The sequence below is a fragment of the Mauremys mutica genome, chromosome 10, assembly GCF_020497125.1.
Source record: "Mauremys mutica isolate MM-2020 ecotype Southern chromosome 10, ASM2049712v1, whole genome shotgun sequence".
Taxonomy (NCBI): Eukaryota; Metazoa; Chordata; order Testudines; family Geoemydidae; genus Mauremys; species Mauremys mutica.
Window position 1 is genome coordinate 25510443 of NC_059081.1, and position 21878 is coordinate 25532320.

A 21878-nucleotide genomic window follows, 5' to 3' on the forward strand; every position below is an offset into this window, starting at 1 on the left:
GTGTTCTTAAAACAAACAACGTGCTGTGGCAGCATCCAAGATTGCTATAGCATGAAATATATGGTAGAATGTGGGTAAAACAGAGCAGGAGACATACAATTCTCCCCCAAGGACTTCAGTCATAAATGTAATGAACGCATTTTTTTTTTTAAACAAGCATCGTCAGCATGGAAGCATGTCCTCTGGAATGGTGGCCGAAGCATGAATAGGCATATGAATGTTTATACCTATTAATGCCGGCTACAAAAGTGCCATGCAAATGCCTGTTCTCACTGTCAGGTGACATTGTAAATAAGAAGCAGGCAGCATTATGTCCCATAAATGTAAACAAACTTGTTTGTCTTAGCGATTGGCTGCACTAGAAATAGGACTGAATGGACTTGTAGACTCTAATGTTTTACATTGTTTTTTGAGTGCCGTTATGTAATAAAATAAATCTACATTTGCAAGTTGCACTTTTACGATAGAGATTGCACTTCAGTACTTGTATGAGGTGAATTGAAAAACACTATCATTTTTACAGTGAAAATATTTGTAGTAATAATAATATAAAGTGAGCACTGTACACTTTGTATGATGTGTTGTAACAGAAATCAATATATTTGAAAATGTAGAAAAACACCCAAAAATATTTAATAAATTTCAGTTGATATTGTATTGTTTAACAATGCGATTAATCACAATTTTTTATCTCAATTAATTTTTTTTAATTAATCACGTGAGTTGACTGCAATTAATCGACAGCTCTAATTTAGACCTGAGCATAATCTGCCGCAACCGTTCAGAATGTATACATCAGGCCCGGCCCCCCCCCCCCCCGAAATTGCATCTTAAAAATCATAAGATTATAAAATTGTTCTTTTTATTTGCTTTCTGATGTCTGAACCATTAGGGTTTGTGTTTTCAGGGTTTTTTTCTGCATCCATGAGGGCTGCACACTTCTTTAATGAGAGTTGAGAGTCTCATGTAAACATACATCTCCAGGGGCTAGGTATTTAAGGCAAAAGATAAAATACCACAGCACTCGTGATAAAATTTCTGGAGTTGGCAACACTGAAAACATGGCTTTTTTTCCCCCTCCAACAACTCTAGACCCAGCTAATTCGCAGTAGGAATTTCCTACACATCTTTTACGATTTCTTCAAAAACTGTAATACGTATTTAAAATAATGAAATCTTGGTAACATGAAGTCTCACCACTGAAATTCTAAAACTCTAAACGGGAAAGACTGCTGGCTTTTTACTTAAACTGTTTTTATTTTAGTGTGGATGAACGAAGGTGCAAGTTTGCAGGATTTTATAAGTACCATTTTCCATAATATTTTACCAATTCATGGTTCTGTTTTCATCTTTTCAATCTATGGACTTTGATGAATTCCTATAGACTTTCATTGAGCAACTAGGACCTAGTGTTGTGAACTGTAACATCCTCACAAGTCTTTTTCTAAGTAATAAATTCTACTGATTATCAGATTTCCATCTGAATGAAATCTTGTGTAAACTTTTGACACACATCATGGAACTATTTTTAAATACAATTTCAGTGATTCAGTACTTAATAAACAGTATTATTCATTATCATTTATGTATTTATAGCACAGCGCCTATATTCAGTTCTGAATTAAATACTAAAGTTTTTTAGAATGGATTTCTTACCCTAAGGTAAATAAATTTCTTTTAACATAAGCCTTCAATGGTTCTACTGCAGTAATCATAAAAATTAAATGATTTGGGGAACTGAAAGACTCCTTATCCCATTTTCAACCTTTTAGGTTCCTAGTTTGAAACATTCACTAATTGAACGTTAGCACTGATTGAAAGTTCTTGCCGTCGTTAGGATTTAAATAATCTATCTGAAATGAATTGGCTTTGCTGCATTATCTACCTGATACTTGTCCTGTCTGGATTACATCTTAACTGACAGAGACAAAGATTTAATATGCATGGAAGCTGAAGTTATGCTCTAAGTTCTAGAGAAACAATGTTTCCAGGTCAAGGCTGGGGCATGTTATCAGGGCAGTATCGTTGGGGAGGGAAGAAGAAAAGAGATTTGGTTGCTTTTTCATTCTTCCTATGCTGTACCTGTTTTTGGCATTAGTAGTGCCTTTAATTTCCATTGGTATTGATCGAGCCCTTTTATAAACATGATACAAAAATTAAAAAAAAAACCCCACATTATATTATATATCATCTCAAATAGGAAAAATAGTCAATTTAAAATTACATTGGAGCTCTGTTTTTCATGTGCCTTTTGTCTGAGTAAGGGTTACATCTGAAAATTATAATAATTTAATCTTTCAGAAAAATTTGCACATGAGTTTATCGACAGAATTTTAGTTGCCACTTGACATTTTTTTGCTTTTGTGGGTTGGAGGGAGACAAGTTAAGCTGGCCTGGGTAAAATGTTAAATAACCCTGATTTTTAATGCAAATTTTAAATTAGATTTTTTTTTAAAGTAAATCTTATGGTGACTGATGTATAAAGTGACTCAATCTCTTAATAATTCAGCACCTGATATTAATATAACTTGGCTCTAACCTTTTCTCCTTTGCTGAATACATACTAAAGAAAAGTAGGTTTTAATTTAAATTAAATATATAAGAATATTGGAAAACATTAAAATTAACAGATAATGAGAAACTTACACACTTAAAAGACATAACAGAGGTCAGCTAGTTTGAAGGGTGTTAATTTGCAGCTAAAAATGGTGATACGTTACTGTAATATCTTAATTTGGAATCCTTAACATAAATAAGTGACTTCTGTAACTAAAAGCTGCTTTTATACATGTTTCTGTTTCAGCCTTTAATCTGGACAATGAACAACCAGATTACGATATGGACTCTGAAGATGAGACGTTATTAAACAGACTCAATCGGAAGATGGAAATCAAGCCGCTACAGTTTGAAATTATGATTGACAGGCTTGAAAAAGCCAGTTCTAATCAGGTATTGCACTCTTAAGAAATAATCCTCTCTTCTTTTACGGATAATCATTCTCATTAATGTTTTGATTTTGTTTCACTTCTATTTAATCTCTCATTTATTTTTCTTAACCTTTGAGTATCACTACTGTGCATCCCACTAGTTGTTTGAAAAACACAACCCCAGATCCATAGTGTGTGTTCATAAAACCACAATACTCTTCTTTATCTTATTAGGCAGGTAGAGTCACTAAATGTTTAATTACCTAGAATGAAAATGGTAAGTGAAATAATTTTTTTTTAATGTCCTCATTGAACACCAAAATTTAGTGCAATAAAGGGGATGTCTATCATCCTATTTTGTCAATATCAGTGTTAGAGATATCAACTTTAGTAGGCTGACAGTTTTTTGCATGCACATCCTGATTTTCCTTAGCGTTCCTTTTCTTTGGTCTAATATTGGGTTTAGTGTGCGGGGGAGGGGGGGTGGCCAGTGATATCCAGGAGGTCAGACTAGATGCTCTAGTGGTCCCTTTTGGCCTTAAATTCCGTTACTTTGGAGGAAAAAAAAACCTGACATTTTAAATTTGTATTCTAATTTAAAAAAAAAAAAAACCAAAAAGCCCAAAACAAGCTAAACCCAGGATTTTTCTGTTGTTACAAGCTAATCTTTAGTCGCTTTAGTTTACTTTCCAAACTTAATTCCTGATCCTGAGAATTGGGGAGCACTCTGTTTCTGTTGACTTCAGTGGAAATCATAGAACTTCAGTTGGAGTTGAGTGCTCAGTAACTTGGTGGTGCACATCCCTCCAGCTCTGAGTTTGGATTCTAATTTGAGCTGTGTCTTTTATAAAAATCCCTTAATGATTTACTCTTTTAATGTTTTACCCTAAATATGCAAAACGTGTATTAGAAATTTCTTAAACAGTTTCTCTATATTACACTACAACTAGGAAAGGTAATTCTGCGGACATTGTTGACCTTAACAATAATAAACTATATATAATCTGATGGAGTGTCAGGTGAATAAACTAATCGGTTACTGAGATACATCTTTTTCCTTTTTAATTTTTTTTTAAACCCTCATCTTGCAGGTTGTAGATACAGATTACTTTTCTGTTTGTAGGGAGTGTAAGACGATGTGAAGATTCACAAATCAGGAAAGGAAAAATAAAAATCCCAGTGACTGGTCACTTCATATTCCTTTTTTCAGGCATGCTTCATTTAAAAAAATAAAACTCAAAACAAGAACAAATCAACTTAAACTACTTGGTAATAAACACATGTGACCTTTTGCACTTCAGCCAGTTGGTTGGAGAAAGAACATGCACTTCCTCTATAATTCCCTCTTTTGCACCAGCTTCTGTTTTTCTTTTATAACTCTGGTTAGATCATCACCTCTCTCATGCCAGAGTGCTTTTACACCTTGTCACAGGAGGTTCCAGCAAATGGGAAGTTGGGTTGGTGTTCCTTTTTTGCTTAATTGGGTAGCTCCACCAAAGGACCGAAGGAAGATTTTGGCTCCTTTTTCTCTTCAGTTAGCAACATGTCTTCATTAACCAGCCTGTTTTCTATGTTTGCCATGGATAAGATGCTTCAATGAATCTCTTAGCTGGTTAAAGATGGAGCCTCAGAAGAGGACACTCACGAGGTGCTCCTTGTGTGGTGTCGACTGTGTGTACCCTTTCCAGGGAGCAGAATGGCCTACAGTGGTCACATCTCCTTTTTCCACCCTTGAGTAGACAGTGGATAGGATCTCCAGCTGGTGCTGGATCTTGCTGGGAAGCTAAAGCCAACCCATAGTGAGAAACATGGTAGGGAAAGGGCTGAGGAGCCCCTGTACCTTTCACAGCTGGATCTGAGTACAGTTCATGCCACCTCAGTAAATTATACATCTGGGGGCTCTCTTTAGTACTGCCATTAGTACTCTTTGCAGGAGAGTGAAAAAGTAAGGAAGTCCAGGGAGAAAGTTTCCATAAGTTGAACAAGTATTGAGTTATGATTTTGTTCATAGAACTGGTGCAATGGGCCTGGAAGCACTCTTGTCATCTCCTAAGTGCTTTCCTGACTCTCAGGGGGCTCAGTTAGGAGAGCTGCATGCGTCTGTTCTTGGCAACATGATCAGACAAATCTCTGCCTGTGGGAATTCCCAGAGAATTTTACTGAAAGCCCTTCCAGTGCAGGAGCCCCACAGGACAGTCATCACCAGCAACACCAGTTTTTGGAATTGGGAAAAAGCCCAGGAGACATGGCCCAGGCAAGAAAGGGATGCATATGTCAGTCCTTGAGCTCAGAGCAGTGAGACTAGCATTAATGTTGTTCTAGGAGATAGTCTCCAAGCTAGTCAGTCCTTCAATAAACAAAATTAAGGTGGTCTTGTTTATTATGTGCCAGATGCTCACCAGGAATAGAACCTGAGTCAGAGAAGAATGTTCTCTTAAAATAAATGGGGAAGAATCTCAGAGCCTTAAGAATAGCAGTCCTGGTAGGAGTCCTCAATTTGCAAGCGATTAACTGATTTGTAAAGCTATCAGTCTTGATGAGTTTGATTTGGAGGGAAATGAAGTGGATCCCCCAAGGATTGTGTTAAAAAGTAAAGGGAGATGAAGGAATATTGATTCTAGTGTCTCTTGCCTGGCCTTACAATTCAAGCTAGTTAACTGATCTAATCTAATCAACAAGGGCCCTCTCTTTTTGGATTTGATGTCTCCAGAGCCATTTCATTTTACTGCAGAAGGAAAACTACATTGAAAGAATTGGTGTGTGAGAAGCAAACCTTGAAACATCTGGGGCTGACTCTCAAAGTGAGGCAAATATTTAGCTGAGATTAAGAAAGTTGTCTGTCTCCATGGTCCACAGTTCCAGTTGGAATGCTCTTTTGGTTTGCACCAATGCTAGGAGTTAAAAGATCAAAGTGGTGCTCTGTTCTCTATGTTCTTGTAGTTTCTTTAACTAGATAAAGGTCTGTCTCTCAGTATGTTGAGAAGTCGGGTTCAGTAGTGAGAGAGCTGTGGAAAGACACTGGGTGGGTTTGCATCCCTTAGTAGCCAGATTTTTTCAGAGCAGTTGGAACAGGTTTTGGCTAAACAAATAATTGTTTCTCCTTGGCTACTGTAGTGTTTCAAACATTGAGTATTTATCTCTTGTAAAACACTGACATTGGTTACTCTTATTTTGGCTCTCAATTAAAATGACCTTTCTGGTAACCATAATTAGGATGAACTTGCAGTCCCCTCGTGGTGATTCCTCTTTCCGGTTTTTCAGTGTTAAAGTAACACATCTCTTGGTTCTCAGCTTTACATTGAAGATGAATGCTGAGTTGCACAGGAATATAAAAATTACTCTCCTTCCCTTTAGGCCCCTGCTGTCTTTTGATAATGAAGGGGCTTGGCATTTCCTAGATGCCACTGAGGTCCTGAAATCTTACCTACATAAAGTCAAAGAAGTCAGTGCTTCAGACTCCTTGTTTTTCTTGTGTTCTTGCCAAGAACAATTCATTTTCTGTTGGTCCTTGCTGAATGGATTTGAGTCTGTGTTAAGGAAGCATATATATCAGAGGGTTTTGTGTGTCCTATGGAGGCATTAGGAATTGCTGATTATAATGTGACTGCTTTGTGGGGACTGTCTGTTTAGAGAAGATGTCAGGCAGCTTTTTGGTGTTCTCTACATAATTTCATGGACCATTTTGTGGATGCTCGAGCTTCTGCTGATACTTCGGGTTATAGGATTCAGAATACTGAATTTGAGTGTTAGGAACCACTAGGCAAAAAACAATTTCTAGATTGTTGGATCCCCACAAGCAGAAACAAGTTTGATCCCACCTGTAAATTGCTTTTCTGTAAGGGCTTCCAAAACCCTGGAATCCACCTAAAAATCTTACTTTGTACATAGTTTGTATTTTAGTTTTATTTGGAATGTGAGTCCTACTGATGAAGTTAAAAGCTGTTCAGTGAGGGTCAGTTGCTAGCTGAAGAGAAGAAAGATGCCAAATGATCCTGTCAGTCAGTTTGAGGAGCTACCTGAGTAAGCAAAAGGACAACCCCTCTCGCCCCTCGGTGTCCATATTAATGGAGCCCCTTGTGGGAATATAATTAGCAGATAGGGTTGGCCAAAAGTCCACTTTCCTTTACAGAGAGAACAAAATTAAATAATGAATCCTGTTCCCAGTGCAGAATTGATACTTTAAAAATATTAATTCATAAAACCAAAGGAAGGAAAACTGAATATTTTAGAATTTCTAAAATGCTGTTCATAGTAATAGACAGACTGGCTTTTTAAAGTGTTATATATATATATATATATATAAATGAAGTACATATACCTTTCTCTGTAGATACTGTATGGGCATGTGAGCAGGTGCGTGTGGCCACTAAGGCTAGTATTCCTTCCAGGCAGAATGGACACAAAACTACTATATGGGTGTTGTGGGGATAATAGTAGTGTTAGGACAGAATTGCTGACTTCCCCCCCCCCCCCTTTTTTTTTTTTTTTTTGCCATTGCTCTCCTTGCACTACTCTAGATTGTATAGCTAGTACTCATTCCAGTCAGAATAGACAAAATTATTGTGTTAGTGCTAAGTGGCAGTGGTTATTGTGGAGATATGACATATTTTATAACGTCTAAAAAAAAATTCCACTGCTGATGTTTATCATGTTCTTTTACTTTAATGTGGATGGTAGGCTTAATACTACCTCATATGCCACTGCCACAGAACTCCTTTTGAGGCTGAGTACATGACCCACATGTTATAGTGCAAATCAAGCCTTTCAATGCAAGAGAATTGTTAGGTTTATCTAGAAGCTTTAGAAAGAAGGATGAATGAAGACTGTAAATGACTTTCTCATTGCTATTCTTACTGAACTACATCTTTGTGTTTTCTTTCAGCTTGTAACACTTCAGGAAGCTAAATTGCTGCTAAATGAGGATGATTACCTTATTAAAGCTGTCTATGACTACTGGGTGAGAAAACGTAAGAACTGCAGGGGGCCATCCCTTATCCCTCAAATCAAACAAGAAAAAAGGGACGGCTCCACCAACAATGACCCTTACGTTGCCTTTCGGAGGAGAACTGAGAAAATGCAGACTCGAAAGGTAATTTGTGAATATAGGACTGGATCCTGCAGCATGCTAAGCACTTTGGTCCCAATCCAGCAAAGACCAGGATGCTCAGCACTTTGTAGGATAACCCCATAATATGCCTAAATTTGTTATCTATCAACTAGTCTTTTTGTATTATGTTCATCATTATAGTGTCTGTCTAATGTCCTAAGTAAATTTAAACCTTGTTAAACTGACACAATAAATTGTAATCTAGCCTGTTTTCTAATAATAAAAGTAGCTAAAGGTCATACTCCTGCTGCTGTGGTTTTATAATCAGTTTCCTGTGCAGTACCTGATCATTTTAGTAGAAATGTATTTAGCATGCTTATCCATTGTTGTTGGATGCAGCGGTAGAGGGTTATGATGGAACTGGTAATTGAGTTGAAGAAAAGAGTATTAAGTCTCCTCCTTGACCTGGCCACAAGTGGGAGGGAAAGGTGTGATGCATCCTCTCAACTGCTTCTTGGATGTGTGATGGGGTGCGACTCACCGCTGCAGTACTTCTTACTGGCTATATTGGGAATTAGCTCTGTGCCCTCTTCTGCTGGTATCTTGCCCAACGTCACCTCTACTTCTGGACCCGTCACTCCCAGGACTGCGGCATCCTCTTCCTGACACTGCCCTCCAGCTGTGTCATACTCGGTGTTCTCCCCTTCTGGGGGACCTGCAATCTCTGCCCAGCCACTTCCCTCAGTGGCAACTGCAGTCCATTGTTCCAGGGCCGCTTCCCATGCAGCTCCAGCACCGTCTTCTGCTCTTACCTCCGGGCCTCAGCCTGCAGGCCCTAGTGGCCAGCCAGGAGCTCTCTCTAGCTCTCCAGCCCCTGCTTGCAGCACTGAATTGTCCTAGGTGCTGGAGCTTTTTCCCCCTGCTAGGAGCCTGCTCTTCTCCTCTCTAGTTCCAGTCAGCTACTCAACTCTGCTCTGCCCTGCAGGCCTTCTTCTGTGGGCCTGCTAGGCCATGATTGGCTGCTCCTTGCAGCCCCTCTCTAACTGGCTGTCTCCAGTGCAGCCTCCCTAGGGCTGCTTTTAACCCCTTTTCTGCCAGTGAGGGGCAGCTCCCCATCACAGGATGCCAAACAGCTCAAACAATATCCTATTCATTCTTGGATGCCGAAGGCTCCAACTGTTCCTAAACATCCATCTTCCTCCAGACAACTTCAGCAATGTAGCTAGGCATTTTCAGTACAAAAATTTATCATGCATTGAAAATTTAAGGGGCAGCGTAAAATAAATTTAATTTAATATTAGAGTAGAATACTGCACAGATTGTAGCATTTATTTTCTTGTTTAACTTAAAAAAAGCACTTCCATTTAAAAAAAAAAGTTACTCAAAGCTGCCACAGAATTATACCTTAAAATGCCTCAGAAAGCAGGATGATTTTATTTCGGTTTTTATGAAAAAAGTTGGTAGTGATTGGACATCTAACATGCCAGTGAATGCCAATGAAAATGAGGCAGGATCAGAGGCTAAAATAGGGAAAAAAACAAGTTAAAAATTACTTGGGCCTTGTTTACACTGCTACTTACAACACTGAAACTTTCTTCGCTCAGGGGTGTGAAAAAACAGACCTCTGAGCGATGCAAGTTTCAGCGCTGTAAAGTGGCAGCGTAGATAGCGCTGGTAGCTATTCTCCTCACGCAGGTGGTTTTATTACAGTGCCAGGAGAGCTCTCTCCCAGCACTGGAGCTGCGACTACCCAGCCATGTTAAAGTGCTGCTGCAGCAGCGCTTTAAAGTCAGCTGTGTAGACGTACCACTAGACAAGTTAAATGTCTTCAGGTCACCAGGGTCTGTTGAAATACATCATCGAATACTCAAGGAGCTGTTTGAGGAAATATTTGAGCCATTAGCGATTATATTTGAAAAGTCGTGGAAGACAGGAGAGATTCGAGAGGACTGGACAGGGCAAATGTAGTACTGAAAGGGAAATAAGAACAACCCAGGGAATTACAGACCAGTCAGCTTAACTTCAGTACCTGGAAAGAAAATGGAGCAAATAATTATGCAATCAATTTGCAAACACCTAGCAGATAATAAGGTGATAAGTAGCTGTCAGCATGGATTTGTCAAGAACAAATTGTGTCAAACCAACCTAGTAATGACTTTATATCTGATTTCTATCACAATTTACTTGAACCTGTTTGTGGGAGACAGAGGAACAACACAATACAGATCAGCTGTTTGAGTTGCTAATCACTAGCTTAAGTTGGTTATAGCTGGAACTGTAAAGTCTTAAATTTTCCATAATTTGATATCAACCTTAAACCTTAAGTATAGCAAAACTCATCACTTGCAGAATCTAGGTAAGCAAAATATTTTGGGGCCAAATCCTCAGCTCTTTGTAAAAATAAACTTCCATTGACTTGATTGGAGCTTTTTTTGAAGAAAAAAATTAGCTTAGGATTTGATAGCTCTTCTTGTAATCATACTTACGGTTTGGTGCACTGAATAGTTTATTCTTGTGAAAGGTTTATGCTATGGTCAGATTCTGCTTTCTGACCACAATGTATAATATTTTGCTAAACTGACGTAATTTACATCTTCCAGATTTTGCTTTTGATCTATGCTCTAACTAACATTCCATCTATTTTCAATAGAATCGAAAGAATGATGAAGCCTCTTATGAGAAGATGTTGAAATTAAGAAGAGAGTTTAGCAGAGCCATAACAATTTTGGAGATGATTAAGAGAAGAGAGAAAACAAAACGGGAGTTGTTGCATTTAACATTAGAAGTTGTGGAAAAAAGGTAAATGTTGCCATCCAACATTAACTATGAGAGCCCCACTTTAAATATGTATAAAATACTGCATTAAATAAAGGGGTTTCCTTCTATCTCAGATGCATAGTAACATATTTTGTAAATTAAGCTACTGCTTCTGTATGTATACATGACTTTGGAACTTTTTTGCTTAGTTGAAGGCTTAAATCTCACTGTAAACTTCATAAAACTGAAAATTGTGTTTGTTGTACAGCTTATTTTTTTTTGATAATATGGTGTTGCCATTAAAATGTATAAAGTTCCCCTTCTATAACTTTCAGGTACCACTTGGGTGATTATGGAGGTGAAATCCTTAATGAAGTCAAGCTTAATAGACCTGACAAAGAGATGAGCACCACTCCAGCAACTCTTCATAATGGAAACCACCACAAAGTTCAAGAATGTAAAGTTAAGGTAAACTGGTTTTTGTCCACAATGAGACATCTTGTTGCTTTGAACAGCTCTTGTAGTTGGGTTGGCTAGTCAATCTAATGTGCAGAGCAGGTGCTTGGATTGGGAAAGAGAGTAAAAGACCCTCCCTAGCCTGAAAAGCTTATAATCTAACGTGGTTCAGATGTCTTGGTATCAGTGACACCTGACATCAGTTTTTTCCTTAAAAAAGAATAATATAGTATTCTTCGTTCCTATCTTTCTCACTATACTCTCTTTTAGTTGTAAGGAGATACATACGTAAACACTTAAATGTGAATTTAAGGGCCTATACCATATACTGAGACATATAGTGAACTACTTCTCTTGCCTTCCTTTTGGGGAGTAGAGCTTTGAACTTTTTTCAGCAGCACAGTCCAGGAATACTGATAGCTTTGGACAGAATCATTCCACAACACACAGATGAGAATATTAGGGATATGTGGGGTGTCAGTAAAAGGCAAGGAAAAAGCTACAGTATTCTAGGGGTTGGCATAAACTAGGGATTATGCATCAGAGATCACGGCCTGTTAACAATTCCAGGTAGCTAGCTAGCTAGCTCAAGAATACAAGCTTTACTGTTTATTTTGTATCATGTCAATGCTTAGTGAAAACTGAGCGACCAAAATTTTCAGGAAACTCCTTGGGTTGTCTGTCAGTAGTCTGACATTATTGAGAGCTGTGCACTGTCAGTGTCAACTAGCAGTGATTCTGATTTCCTCTCTCTGTCGACAGTGTGATAGTATCAGAAACTGTGTGTTGTTAGTGGAAAACAATACAGACAAGGTGTGAGCCTTTTAATTCTACGTAGGCACCAGAAGCTACCAGGAGGGAGAGATCTGGAAGACTTACTCTATTTGTCATGCGCATGTTAATTATTTTGACAGGCTGAGATCGGGAGAGCTGTGGGCTGCCAAATTTTGTGAAATGTTATCCTTTATTTGCAGAAGAGTGTTGTTCCTTAACTTCCTTCTGTCTGTGCTGAACCACAGTTAGTCTAGTTTTATTTTTATACCTACTGAACTTGGGAGTGTTTGTAACATCGGAAAAGTAGATGTTACATAGCTAGAAACATGCATAGCTAGAAATTTTGGACACCTTCAAACTGGTCACACTGCACAGTTTTTTGTAAACTCAGGCAATAGATAAAATAATTAATCTTTTTGAGATCTCTCTATTTAAATCATTAGTGGGAGAAGCTCCACCAAATAAATACTCTCTAACAAATAAACATTTTAAAACTCCTGGTCTAGATACCTCAGAAGAGAAGAAACATATCAAGAGTTCAGGTGTAATCTAGCCAGATCATCAAATCGGAATTGCCTAAGAGATAGTGGAGTTAGATCCAAACATCCATCCTACACTGATCAGTTTTTTACCTAGTGCTTACCTTTATCCTTCCCTTTTCCTTAGTGCTTCCTGAAAAATACATTCTCAAAGCTCAAAAAACAAGGGAAAAAAATCCTGTAGAGATCTCTCTCTCCTTTGTATTGGACTGCTCAAAATAGATGAATAAATATTAGGTATTCAAAAAACCCCAAAAGATTGTAGAATAATTATCTGAATATTCCATTAGAGGGTAGTTTTGACCTTTTGTGCACAATAGAAGTAAAATATTTAGTACAGAAGGACCTAAAGTAAACACAATTCCTCAGGGCTACTCCATGAATAGAATGAGAGATTCAGGTATTTCTGCACAATGTTGTCTTATTACTACAAGAAAAGAGCGCTATCCTTATTTCCTGATGAGAAAAAAATTAAGGTTGTTTTTTTTTCTTGTCCTGTGTCAAATGCTGATTGGTGCTGAGCCTCTATAACTAACTTAAATTGAAATGGCTATTAGGTCAGTATGCTCAACAGTATGTACTGTAGGTTTTGAATGGTTTGTCTAGTTTAGTTTTAAACTTACCATGTGATGGGACTTCCACCATTGGGAGTCTGTTCCAGAATCTAATGGATCTCATCAAGAGGTAGAACAATTCCTAAATAATTTGTCCCTTCTGGATGCTCACACTCTTCAAATAGGTTTCAGAGTAGCAGCCGTGTTAGTCTGTATCCACAAAAAGAACAGGAGTACTTGTGGCATCTTAGAGACTAACAAATTTATTTCAGCATAAGCTTTCTTGGGCTCCAGCTCACTTCTTCGGATGCAACTGTATATGGTTGTGTCTTTACCTCTTCCCACTTAAGCAAGCTATACAATTCTCAGTTCTCTTGGGGACATGAAGCATGAAGCAAACCATTGTAATGCAGGAGAGGATGAGGCTGAGGCTGTTAATATTTCCTCTTAATCCAGAAGTCCTTCTGGTCCCAGATCACTGTTAATGATTGTGAAGCCCAGAATTAAATACAGTAAAGTATAAAAATCAGTATAAAAAAGCAGGTAAGACCGTGAGGATTTCTGTTGCCTATGTGCCTGATTTAAAAAAACAACAAAACAATCATTGTAACAGGAGCAGCTCTGAATTCCTGAATCTGTGGTTGGCCTCTATGAGGAGCCTCAGTCAAAGCCAGGGAAAGAAAAGAGGTGAAAGCAGAGGGAGGAAGGAAGCAGAGGGAATTCCTTTTTGCTTTATTGTTTCCACTTGGGACAAAGCAGAATCAGAACTGTGCACTGAATGTTATTTGGACAGATGGTTCTCCTTTTGCTGAGCTCTGAGAGGAAATGACACATCAAGAAAGAGAAAAATTAAGCAGTGGCAGGCATCAGAATCCACACATTTAAAATACAGTAGAATACAACATCTGTTTTCAGGTTTTTTTAAATGTGGGGAGGAGACTAAGGGGGGTAGATTGCTGCCACCATTTAACTGTTTTTTTCTGTTAAGAAAGAAATATGTCTGTCAGAGAGACCTTGCTTTTGTAAAAGTATATAGGTCATGGGCACACTTCAGTTTTATAGTAATGAAACAGCATTTAAAAATTGAATTGACAAAAGCATATTGCAGGAACATATTATATGATATTCCTAAATTGTTTGCCCTTTTGCTTCCTAGATTGATTCCAAAATATGATTTTATAGCATTATGACTATGAATTACAGTTTTTATTTAACACTAGTGACATCTACTGGTTAGTTGCAGGCAGTTACCTTTATTCTGTTACAAGAACGAACTTACCTTGTACTGTGTGTGTGTTTTGTTTGTTTTTTTAATGAAGGCAAAGTTACAGTAAAACATAAAAATAGTACATCTTTTACTTGCGTAGGATCAGGTTAATTATTCAAAGATCCTGGCTAACAATTCTGTTTTTCTAGCTAGAGAGCCCTCCTGAGCGTTCTAGAAGGGGTGACCAAATTTCTAAATACCTATCCATTGTACTGTGTTTATCGATTATTAAAATTACTTCCATTGTTTGCATTAGCTACAATCCAACATTGATGCTGACAAGTTACATTCTTAGAAAAACTTGTAGTTTCCTCAGCAACCAAACTGTGTCTTACTTGTAACAGAAAGGTAGAGAGTGAGGATAAGTATTGGTTAAAGTTTTAAAGTATCGTGAGAGTTCTGAAGTTTAACTGTTGCTGATAAGCATTTGTTCTTGAATAAAGTTTTTTATTTAATTCTGATCAGCTTCATACTGTAGATTAATCTTGCTGAAGTAAGCTACTAGGATGAAATAGTAATAACCATTAGCACGGGATTCTAAACAAAATGAAAAGTGATGAAATGAGAAATAAATGGAATAAACCCAAATCATCGTTCTTTATTCCATATCCCAAGCAAATTTAAAACATTTAAGAGAATTGCATGTCTTGTGACTTAGGAAACTGAGTTTTGAAAATAACCAGAATGGGATTTTCAGCTACAGGCTATTGAATTGATTGGTCCAAAAAACCACAACACCCTGTGTAGTCTAAAAAAGAGATTTGTTCAGTATAAAAGATATTTCAGTGGTCCTTTTGTTTAGCTCTGAGATTGCAAACAATAATGGCTTCCCAAATGTATGTTTCAGGAAAAGAGGAGAGAAGTTTTAATGAATTAAGGAATATTACGTTTTCTTTCTCTTGTCCAAAAAAACCTTCTTTACAAACAGCATCCTCACCACCCATCTCTAAAGGAAGACATGTCAGACGTTGTCCGTCAAAAGAAGAAGTATCCAAAGAAGCCTAAAATAGAGAGTGTAATAACTCCTCAGCAGCCCACTACTGAGCCATTGCCTGTTATCAGTAAGAGTGACATTAAACAGTATGACTTCCACAGTTCAGATGAAGATGAATTCCCACAGGTAATTTTTAACTAAAATAAAATACAAGTAGTTACTTATAACTGGGGAAAAAAATAAAAATTGACTTGAGTTTAGGTGATCTAACCTCAAAAGTGAGTATATGGTTCTCCTGATAAGAGATGTTGAATAGTTGGGTTGAGACAAACGCTTATATAGCATAGTCATGTAAAATAATTGAGGTTGGTTCTGTTATTTTGACAAAGATAGAAGGGCGTAGCAATTAGAGGAGGGGGCTGGGAGGTAGGTAGAGGTTATATTCCTGACACTGTTCGTAAAATGGGTTAATAATACTTACCCAACTTTCTAAAGAGCTCTGAGATCCATTGAAGAAAAGCTGTATAAATGCCAAGTATGTGAATGCTTTATGTGGCCATCAAGTTTTTATCTCAAATACATTGCATTTTAGTGAAATCGATGCAGGTGTTTGTACACCTGCATTTTAGAGGACCATCTTCCACCATCTGTTTTTCTGACAAATGCTGCTACCAAAATAGCATATTATAAACTATATTGGAAATGCTTTCTCATCAGTCCTAGATTTTTCTCCTGATATTTCTGATATGATTTTCTCAATTTTAAGTGTTAAATAGATAACTTGGGATGGCAGTTTCGACAGCTGTGGTTCAGTGGATTAAGCACAAGACTGGGAGTCAAGAGATCTGGTTTTATTGCTGATTCTCCACTGATTTATTGTATGACCTTGGGGATGTTACTTTACCTTTCTGTGCTTCATTTCCCCCCCCCCCCCCAAAAGTTAAAAAAATTTATCCATCTTTGTAAGCTATTTGAAAATCTCTGAATACAAAGCACTACATAAATGCAGAGTAGCATTACTCAGTATACAGTCAAAAAGAGTTAATTGCTTATGACCTATATTTAATTATTAGTGGCTTTAAAGAGGCTGTGAAGTATCTCTAAATTGTGGATAGTATGATTATAGAGAGTGAATTTGCTTGTGCTTTAGGTACCCTCACCAGTATCGGAACCTGAAGAAGAAAATGATCCCGATGGACCTTGCGCTTTCAGAAGAAGAGCGGGATGCCAGTATTATGCTGTAAGAATTTTTGTTGCTGTTTTTAATAGCGTCCTGGCAGCAAGCTAATATTAAGAGGAGTGTCTCTATCTGAGACAAGGAATTAGGCTGTTTGTTCAATCCAAAGAAAATCTTCACAACCACCTTTCATTTTGGGCTTATTTTTCTTCTACATCTTTCTTCCTCTTTTCTTACTGTAGATTCAGTGAGTGCTTCAAGATAATCTGTAGCACTTCCAGCTAGTCAAATCAACCATCACTGCTAGGAAACAGGGAGTACTGCTTTTCTAGTTCTCCCAGCTCCTTTTTCCCCTCAGCCTTCATGTTCTGGCACAAATAACAAGGGTTCTGAGGTGGCACAGAAACCTGGATATGCAATATGATAGCACATTTAATTCAGTGCTTGTCTGCACAAACAAGGTGGGATGTGAATCTATCTTGTAGTCGCCTCCTGTGTTCTAACTGTCCATGTGGACCCTGCTGATGTGCACTGATAGTTAATGTGCTTTGGCCTAGACCTATTTCAAATGCCAAGTAAATGTTTGTGTAGACAAGCCCCAAGAAACGGTGGGCTAGATCTACTAATATTTAGGACAACTAAAGAGATTTAAACTGAAACCATGTAGAGTCATCTAAGTGTAAAATGCAGAAGTTACTAAAAAGAATGTTGATATTTGTTGTAACTGCTGTATAAATATACTTCTTGAGTCAAAGAACTTAGGGTTAATAGAGATTTATTTTTTATAACAAGATGCTGCTTAAATAGAGTAGTGAGTACTTAAATTTGAGTACTTTGCCCTTATACCAGATGTCTGTCTTGAACGCTAATCTAAAATCTGTATGTGCAGTTTCATCAATTATGCTCTTTTTTTTTTTTGCTTGAAATACTTTAATTTTAAAATACAGACAGCAACTAGACTACCTTTGAAAGGTCTTTGGTGTACATTCTAAATGGAAATATAAAAAACTTCATGTAAAAGATCTCTTAACTGTTTAGAATAAACAGTGTGAAAATTGGCTCAGTTCAAGCACCAGATAATTTACTTAGGAAGATTACTATGCCTCAAATTCTTGATCACCCAGAATGATCCAGTAACTGGGCAAGCTTAAATGACAGTCTTTCTCTTCCCATCCTCGGGGGGCCCACATCAAATGAGCTGTAAGAGGACTATTTAAAAAAATATTAAGTGAAATTCATCAGAAAAATTATCATCCAAAGAAAGACACTTATTCATTTTTATATGTTTATAAAAATGCCTTTTGTACGTTCTTGTTTCACTAAGTATTAATACGTTTTGCTGTAAGTGACTATCCTTTGAGATCATCCAGATTCTTAAAGAAGAGTACAAAATTCTTTGAAGGTGTAGTATAACCTCGCAGACACAGGTGGTGCTTCAGCCTTCAAACTTGAAGCAGTTTAGCAAAATGTCAACCATAAGTGTTGCAATACCTCCTCAATAGTGTAGGGATGGGAGAAGAAGAAATAAGTGACATAATTAGAATTTAAAATACTAATCAGCACAAACTAAAGAAGCTTCTGCTAAAATATATATTTTTTTCAGGTCCTGAAATTCTTTTTTGCCTTCAGAAATTCACTTGTTTTGTATAGCATATATTTTATCAAAGCATACTTCTGTGATTTTCTAGATAGTCTGGATTTTAGTAAGATAATACAATTCTGTTATTCTTTTATTGGTTTGAAATATCAAGAAAAGAAAAACCTGAGCCTTAACATATGAAAGTATTTATTTTACATAAGCTCTGTATGCTTTTGTAAATCTTAGGAAGTAAGCTTTACTCTGAAATTTTTTGCACTTTTCTTCCTGCTCTGTGCACACGCTGCTGCATCACAGAGGGAAAATGTGAGGCCAGTGTGATTTGGAAACTGGCTGACTCAGTCCTTGGATCTTGAGACAGATGTCTTGGTTTTGAAACTGTGGCAGTGGGGGAGATCTTTAGTGCTCTCAGTTTACTTGATACTGATAGCTTCATTGGTCATAAGTGTTGATCACCTAAAACTCCTTTTTGAAATCAGTGGTAGCTGTAGATGCTTAACACTGTCAAAATCAGCCATGAATGCATATAGTGGAACAGGATTGAGACTAACCCTGTAGTGTCATATCGTCTTAGATCCAGTGTCATTGAGATAACTCACCAAGCGGTGAGGTTGGTGAAGTGTCTACTGCAGAGGAACCCACAGGCAAGCCGCCACCATACCTTCAGAGTGATCCATTCTCTTTGCTTGCCGCCCTGAGACATAAGAGGCTGGGTAGTGACACACAATCCTTTTTGTAAGCTTAATCTTAAAATACAAGTATTTAAAAGACATCCTATTTAATTAAAAAAACATCATTTTTAATTACATTAACTTCCCTGTAATGAACTAGGTTGATTGGTGCAGAGGACAAAAAAGTTTTTATACAATATCCAGAATGTAGAAATATGTACTCCGTAAAAGTCTACTGGAGGATCTTTGGTCTCAACTAAATAGATCAGATGTGCTGTCTTGTCTGCAAGTATCCCAGCAGCCTCCCAAGTGACTTGGTTCCTTCTTTGGACACTGTAGGTCATGAAGCTTTCTGTATTTGTTCCTCTTATTCTCCCATGGGTTTTCTTAAGTGCATCTTATGGTTCTGTAGCCTCAGGTGTATCTTAGTGATTTCCAGGTTCCTACAGGTTATCAGATGTTGTTACTCTAATGCTCTTCTACTTTGCAGATACTTAAAATTGATCAGGCTGTTGGCTTGTATATTTGCATCCAGCTCCGGTTCCCTAGTTTGTTCTTCAATTTTGCTGAATTTTCTGAGTGCTGGCAGCAAGTGCCATCCTTGCTTGGCCACTAATTTAGTCATTAGATCCACTCAGCCCTAGAGATTTAGCTGCAGCTTCCTCCTCCTCCGCTCTTCCAACAGCAAAATGAATGATTTTTTATTGCACTTTTTTTTCTGGTGCAATCAAGAAAGGGTATGTATTGTGGCACACACCTCCTCCCAAAATTCCCACCTCCTTGTCGCAGAGTTGTCTGACCTCTTAGTTTTGTGATGTGAACTCTTGTTTGAAAACAAGAGTTGACAAAGTGGGTCAGACCATGGTTCATCTTACCCAGTATCCTGTCTCTGACAGTGGCCTGTACTAGAGTTTCAGGAGGAATGTACTGACCAAGGCAATTATGAAATGATCCAGCCCTGTCTTCCATTCCCAGCTTCTGGTAGTCAGAGGTTTAAGGTCACCCCGAGCATGGAATTGCATCCCTGACCATCTTGGCTAATAGTGATTGATGAACCTGTTCTCCATGAACTTACCTAGTTCTTTTTTGAACCCAGTTATACTGAGAGCATTCCTCCCTGTTTCAGTCATAGGTAGTGTTGTAAAATACTTTTAAGAAATGGTATTATACAGTCATAGTTTTCTTGACCCAAACATATGCCATAAATTTGTGCGAAATTGAATTTTCTTCTCCTCCACAGCCTCGTTTGGACCAAACTAATTATTCATGTGAGAATTCGGAACTGGCAGAATTGGACAAGCTGAGGTACAGGCATTGCCTCACAACCCTTACGGTCCCAAGAAGATGCATAGGATTTGCAAGAAGGCGAATTGGCAGGGGAGGAAGGTAGAGTGGTATTGCTTTGATTATTTTGGCCCTTTTAACCTTCCCATCCTTTAAAAAGAGATCACATAACTAATGTCTATTAAATTGTTTTTTGTTCTTTTCTTTTTAAATCAGGGTTATAATGGACCGAATATCTACAGAACACGATCCTGTCCTGAAACAGATAGACCCCGAAATGCTAAATAGTTTTTCAAGCTCTTCCCAAACTGTAGACTTTTCTTCTAATTTCTCACGGACCAATGCTTCCAATAAACATTGTGAAAACAGACTGTCCCTTTCTGAAATACTAAGCAATATCAGATCATGTCGACTGCAGTGTTTCCAGCCAAGGCTACTAAATTTACAGGACAGTGATAGTGAAGAATGTACCTCAAGGAAACCAGGGCAGACTGTGAATAATAAAAGAGTTTCTGCAGCATCTGTAGCTTTATTGAACACCAGCAAGAATGGCATATCAGGTAGGCAAGGATTTGAATTGTTGTGGAACTTGACATTTACATCTCCTGTGTTATCCCTGGGATTGGGCTGACAACGTCATCAGTGGGGATATGTGACCAAACAAGTACAGGTAAAAACTAGTTATTTTGAAGGTTTGAGATGCACAAAATTTTCACAAAAACCAACTTCAAGTTTCTGAAAAAAAAATTTGGGTAGATAAAGGCCAGATAATGTGTTAGATAATGCAGATTTGGGTATTCATGAATCAAAAAATCAGGAATTACCTGTGTTTCAGTGCTGCTGTGCTACGCCTCCAGTTGCTGAGATTGAGAGTTTTAAGGTATCTTGTTAGCTGAACCACTGTGTAAGGAAGGAAAAATACTCCTTGTAAGTGCAAAACAGCATTTAATTTAAAGGGCTTATTCATTTGGCTTTCATATCCTGCTGAAGCAGAGAGAAAGCAGCAAGAATATGTTGATATAAAGCACTGGTGTTGTAATAGCAGTGCAATAACTATTTTTATGTGTGTATTGACTCCATTAATGTATATGTGTAGTGGGAAGATTCTGTTTGAGGGAATACCAGTTCTTGAAGTACAATATATCTACATGTACCACAGTGTGACTGTCACTCATTAGCTACAGGAGAAGAGTTGTCAGTGGTATCTTGATGATAGTCATGAGTAACAGATGCATTATTTTCATCCCATGCAGTGACAGTTTGTTTATGGCTTTTGTGGAAGGTCATCATTTTGTATAATTAACTTTGGTGAAGTAGTCTTTGATGGGACGTTTTGTGTGCAATTATTGACTATTTAGGAATTCTTTGTTCTATTTTAAATTCTCCCCCTCCTCCCCAAACTTTAACATGTATAAATGGCATCCACTACCTAGATGTAACTTAGTTTTTTGAGTTGTCATCCAGATCCTTCTGTGTAGGTGCCAATGCACCTCAAGCACATGTACTTGGAGTAATTTAAATAACAGAATCTGTCAGAGCTGCGCAAGTGTCCTGTGCCTCCTTGTGCTACCTTACAAGGGCAGCATAAAGGGTGGGGCAACTCTGACCCTCCCTCAGTTCTGTCTTGTTGCCTGTGACAGCAAGACAGAACATGGTGAGCCGTCTGACCTACTAGTTTTTAACTTGGGCTAAATTATCTTAAATTCTTCAAAAAATCTTCAGTACTCTTTTGATTCACTTACATATGACCACCATGAATAATACTTACCCATCTGTGCTGACTATTGATGAACAGATCCTCCCTGCACACACTCTCTTGTACTGGGCTCCTCAACATGGCAGATTTGAAAACAGTGGTCTTCAAGCCCTGCCTGTCTTATGATGGACTGTTTTC

At 37.8% G+C, this 21878-nt stretch overlaps 1 protein-coding gene across 6 annotated transcripts in view; it reads left to right on the forward strand.

The window, feature by feature from the left end:
* Positions 1-21878, forward strand: part of EPC2 (enhancer of polycomb homolog 2) — a 93941-nt gene that overhangs the window by 48234 nt on the left and 23829 nt on the right. For all 6 annotated transcript variants that reach the window (XM_045032848.1, XM_045032849.1, XM_045032845.1 and 3 more), the window contains 8 exons: positions 2804-2949; positions 7810-8016; positions 10625-10773; positions 11067-11199; positions 15250-15441; positions 16406-16495; positions 19941-20086; positions 20201-20544. In XM_045032848.1, the coding sequence (XP_044888783.1) occupies positions 2804-2949; positions 7810-8016; positions 10625-10773; positions 11067-11199; positions 15250-15441; positions 16406-16495; positions 19941-20086; positions 20201-20544 (1407 nt within the window). The remainder of the gene's footprint in view (positions 1-2803; positions 2950-7809; positions 8017-10624; positions 10774-11066; positions 11200-15249; positions 15442-16405; positions 16496-19940; positions 20087-20200; positions 20545-21878) is intronic.